Source organism: Penaeus vannamei, chromosome 38 (genome assembly GCF_042767895.1).
Source record: "Penaeus vannamei isolate JL-2024 chromosome 38, ASM4276789v1, whole genome shotgun sequence".
Taxonomy (NCBI): Eukaryota; Metazoa; Arthropoda; class Malacostraca; order Decapoda; family Penaeidae; genus Penaeus; species Penaeus vannamei.
The window spans coordinates 20,964,975-20,970,470 of NC_091586.1; the positions used below are offsets into that span (position 1 = coordinate 20,964,975).

The 5,496-nt window shown below is 37.6% G+C and overlaps 1 protein-coding gene across 1 annotated transcript in view; it reads left to right on the plus strand.

Annotated features, from left to right (window-relative positions):
* The first annotated feature begins 5,305 nt into the window (after positions 1-5,305).
* Positions 5,306-5,496, plus strand: part of LOC138859858 (serine-aspartate repeat-containing protein D-like) — a 5,064-nt gene continuing 4,873 nt past the window's right edge. The window contains exon 1 of the mRNA XM_070116159.1: positions 5,306-5,347. Coding sequence (XP_069972260.1) covers positions 5,306-5,347 — 42 coding nt within the window. The remainder of the gene's footprint in view (positions 5,348-5,496) is intronic.

Below are 5,496 nucleotides of genomic sequence, written 5' to 3' on the forward strand. Positions count from 1 at the left end.
AGAGGAAAACCACGAGACGCTATTTTTATCCTTACCAACATTACATTAAAACGGAAGTGCTTTTCCTCGTGTAATCTGAATGTTGCAAAAATGATGATGTCCCGAAATTCTTTTCTTGTTGCTATTAAGAGAGGGAGGGAGGGAGGGAGAGAGAGAGATGGGGGGGGGAGAGGGAGAGGGAGAGGGAGAAGGAGAGGGAGAGGGAGAAGGAGAGGGAGAGCGAGAGAGAGAGAGAGCGAGAGAGAGAGAGAGAGAGAGAGAGAGCGAGAGAGAGAGAGAGAGAGAGAGAGAGAGAGAGAGAGAGAGAGAGAGAGAGAGAGAGAGAGAGAGAGAGAGAGAGAGAGAGAGAGAATGACAGAGAGAGAGAGGGAAATAAGAGAGAGAGAAAGAGAGAGAGAGAGAGAGGGAGAGAGAGAGAGAGAAAGGCAGAGAACCAGAGGCCGAGACCGAGAGAGGGGGGGGAGAGGGAGAGAGAAGGAGAGAGGGGGGGGAGAGAGAGAGAGAAAAAGAAAGAGAAAGAGAAAGAAAGAGAGAGAGAGAGAGAGAGAGAGAGAGAGAGAGAGAGAGAGAGAGAGAGAGAGAGAGAGAGAGAGAGAGAGAGAGAGGGAGAGAGAGAGAAGGAGACAGAGAGTGAGAGGGAGAGGGAGAGAGAGAGAGATGAGAGAGAAAGAGAAAGAGAAAGAGAAAGAGAAAGAGAAAGAGAAAGAGAAAGAGAAAGAGAAAGAGAGAGAGAGGGAGGGGGGATAAACATAAATTCCACTGCATTTTTCCTCCGGGACATCCATTCAGCTGTTGTTTATAATACAGGTGGAATACTAAATGTTCGTTAGTATTCTTCGGTATATCGTGGGCAGAGTTTGGAATATATTGCGGGGAGGGGGGGGGGATTAATGGAATTTGTATGAGGGATATACTATGCATACATATACGCTCACACACGTACACATACACATCTAAACACAAACAAGTAGACACACAAGCATAAACACACATACACAAACTAACACATATGTACACATGTTTACGTTTGTATCTGTGTGTGTTCATATACGTGTACATATATGGGTGTACAGTCTGTCTGTCTGTCTGTATGTATGTATGTATGTACACTTAGACTGCACACTGTCAAACGCTCTGCCCACGCCCCTTGTTCTAGAAACTTCCGCCTCCACCCTACGCTGAGCATCGGTTCTCTCTCTTCTCTTTTTCCTTTCTCTATTTATTCTCTCTCCTCCACTTCCCTTCTTCGTCTTTCTAACTAGTCTTTCTTGTTCGTAACTAAATTCTTGACAGGTTGTTGATTCATGGCAGGTTGACAGGTTGTTGATGATTCCTAACAGGTTGCTGGTGATTCCTGATAGGTTGACAGGCTGTTGATGATCTGACAGGTTGACAGGTTATTGATATTCTGACAGGTTGACAGGTTGTCGATTTCTGACAGGAGACAGGGTAATGATTGCAATTATCTGGTAATTAAGAAGCTGACGATGAACGTGACTCGATAGTAAAGAGATTGCCCAAAATGATTGAAAAAGTTGGTGTAATTCCGAAATGTTACATTCATCCGATCCTCATCATTTCCTCAAGACTATTATCAATCTATGTGAAAAAAAGGTCTCGGTAACTTTCTGGTTCCTTCCATCCGTCTCCTTTATCTTCCTGTCCTTCATTCTCCTTTCTTTCGTCTTTTTTCTTCCCTTTCTATCTCCTATTCTTACCTCCTCTACATTCAGCCTCTTTTAACATTTCATTTTGACTTGATTATTCGTTAAAGTTAAATTCGTAAATAAATAAACGACAGAATTGCATATTTATATCGAATCAGTAACTCGACCTTTGACTTTGTTGCATGTTATTGCATAGTGCTCTAGTTGTGTATTTTGCATCAACGTTTATTTGCTATTCCTATCCTTTGCGTATACTTTCTTTATAATCTATTTGTTCTTTTTTCACTAATTCAGATTGTGTTTGCGATTTTTGAAGTAACCGAGTGATAAGGTTATAGTGGTAGGTATGTACAAGTGTTGTATATCACAATAGTAATCTTACTTTCATAATGATAATGAGGTGAGAATGAAAGTAGGGAAGTCATATAAATAAGTAATTAATAGAGAGAGAGAGAGAGAGAGAGAGAGAGAGAGAGAGAGAGAGAGAGAGAGAGAGAGAGAGAGAAAGAGAAAGAGAGCGAAAGAGAAAGATATATATATATATAAATATAAATATATATATATATATATATATATATATATATATATATATATATATATATATATATATAGAGAGAGAGAGAGAGAGAGAGAGAGAGAGAGAGAGAGAGAGAGAGAAGGAGTATTGAAAAGTTTAACTTCATGGTAGCTTTGACAATATAGATATTGTGAACTCCTCACATACTCATGTATTGGACGCTATCATCCTTGCTATAAAACTAATTTACTATATTTCTGGTAAAAAAACAACATACCCAGTGTTTTACGCCGTTATTCTTGGGGATCCAAAGGTTCAGTTATCATTATTTCGTAATTGGCAGGTGGATGATTACAATCAAATAGCAGATACCATGAAATCACAGGAAGAAAGTTTATCATGACACAACCCCCCTTCCACGTCCCACTCCCATGGGCGTATATCCCTGTCCAAGAGGTGATGAGTCCCGGAGAAACAAATACTGAAGCCGGGAATGAAGCTTCGAAACCTTCCGAACGTAAACAAAAAAGCTCCACGTTATAGCGAATTCGAAAACATGTTGAGACGAGTTTTGAGCCTGGCTGAACACTTTTGCTTGTGCGTCTTGAATGTGTGGGTGTTAACCAATAAAGACTTGCCTTTTCTGAAATTGTGCTCGATGTTCTGGGGTTTTATAAACTTGGGAATATCCACTTTAGAATGGGAGAAAAATATAGATTATGATTCGTTTAAGCCATTTTATTCTTGCAAGATGAATGAAATAATTCTTGGCTATATCTTTTATTAATATTTTCCTCTATTCTTTTCCTAAACATGCCACCTTGCCTTCCTCCACCTCAAGTCAGCGTCAGTGCCTGGCAGTGGCTGGCATGAGGCACTAAATTGGCATTACTATCCTGTTACTATTTCTGCGCTGAGGCAAGTTCGTGGTTCCGTGCTGGCCCGAGATTTCGTGCGCACTGAGAAGTTAAATCCTTGCCTTATTTCTGTCTGTAGGGACTCACTTTCCCGCCCACTGTTAGCCGCTCAGACATTATATATATATATATATATATATATATATATATATATATATATATATATATATATATATATATATATATATATATGTATTTGTATATGTATATATGTACATATATGTATATATATATATATATATATATATATATATATATATATATATATATATATATATATATATACATATGTATATATACACATATGTGTGTGTGTGTCTGTAATGAATGTATGTATGTATGTAAATATGTATGTATGCATGTATGTATGTATATTTATTTATCATTAAACATGTAAGTATACTATCACAAACAGACAGACAAACAGCAACACACACACAGACGAGCACAATGTCAATGACTTTGCATTTTAGAAGCTTTTCCTTTCCATCTCAGCTGGAATATGACAAGTTCTTCTTTATTGATCAATAGATTTTTTTTTCACGAAATATTATAATGATAGTCATGAAAATGAGCGAGTTTGGTTTTCTTTTTTCGTGCATGCCCTTTCATCTGTCATAAGGATCATGACTTATGACGATGATCGACTGAAAGGACTGGCATCAGCTGCTGGGAATGAGGTCGTGGCTGGAAGGAGCTTCGTCCCAGCGCTTCGTCCGGCGGTTTGGACCTCGAGTTTCCCTTCGTTCTTTGGGGAAGAAAAAACCGCTTTGAATTTACCTTTGCTTTCAAATTTAGTTTGTTAACATCTTTTACTTTTCGACAGATATAAAATTTCTTGATATGCTATTTTTTATATTATTATTATTATTATTATTATTATTATTATTATTATTATTATTATTAATCTATTATTATTATTATTATTATTATTATCATCATCATCATTATTATTATTATTATTATTATTATTATTATTATTATTATTATTATTATTATTATTATTATTATTATTATTATTATTATTATTATCATTATCATCATCATCATTATTTTTATTACAACTACTACTGCTACTTTTTCTTTGAAATATTATAGTTATTATTATTATTATTGTACTACCTATTATTCTACGACTAGCGTACCCCAACCCAGACTGGGCAGCTTAATAAAGTACTCGTTAAGCAATCATTAAGCTGAAATTATTCTTCCGTATCAGATGTAATTAGAGACCTGAGAAGGATTATCAAGATTAAAATAGTTTTTTTGGGGTGGGGGGTGGGTGGGGGGGGGGGGTACTGGACGTTAGTACTTGCTTGGAGGGATTTATAAAAGAGCTTATAGCAATTCCAACCGAACAAAAAGGCGATAAAGATTTCAGTTAATACGGTTTGAAAATTAGTATAATGTAGGTAATTGATGTGCTATTGAACTCTAGGTGATGGTGACATGACAAACCAAATCTGGTTTTGTAAAGCAGTTTAATGTGTAGTCTAATGTGTAGTCGTAGCGCCTGTATGGGTTTAATTTATTATTTAAATAAAATGCTACACAGACATTTTTCCTCTCTCTCTGTAGTGACATATATCTCTCTTAACTTTTTATTACATATATATATATATATATACTTTCTTATATATATGGCAACAACAAGCAACGGCAGCAGCAAACAGCAGCGACAGCAGCGCTGTCTGGCCTTATATGTATGTATGCCTTATATGTGTACAGCAACCATGTGTAACCATAAAAGCATATGTCTCTTTCTTATTCTCTCTCTCTCTCTCTTATTCTCTCTCTCTCTCTCTCTCTCTCTCTCTCTCTCCCTCTCTCTCTCTCTCTCTCTCTCTCTCTCTCTCTCTCTCTCTCTCTCTCTCTCTCTCTCTCTCTCTCTCTCTCTCTCTCTCTCTCTCTCTCTCCCTCTCTCCCTCTCTCCTCCTCCCCCCTCTCTCTCCCTCTCTGTCTCTCTGTCTCTCTGTCTCTCTCTCTCTCTCTTTCTTTCTCTCTCTCCTGCCTGTCTGTCTGTCTGTCTTTCATCTATTTCTGTCTCTCTCTCTCTCTCTCTCTCTCCCTCCTCCCTCTGTCTCTATTACGTCTGTCTGCCTCTCTCTCTCTCTCTCTCTCTCTCTCTCTCTCTCTCTCTCTCTCTCTCTCTCTCTCTCTCTCTCTCTCTCTCTCTCTCTCTCTCTCTCTCTCCCTCTCTCCACATGTCTAATCCAGAGGCAGTGGTGCGAGATCACCTTAGCCAGGTAATTTTTATTGATCAGTATTTTATTCTAATCTTAATCTGTTTCCATTTATTTTACATATCATTTATAGAGGCATTGACAAGTTCAAATGAGAGTGTCACGTGTCTCATTTGAATCAATAGTTTGACTGACGTAATGTTAATGTGATT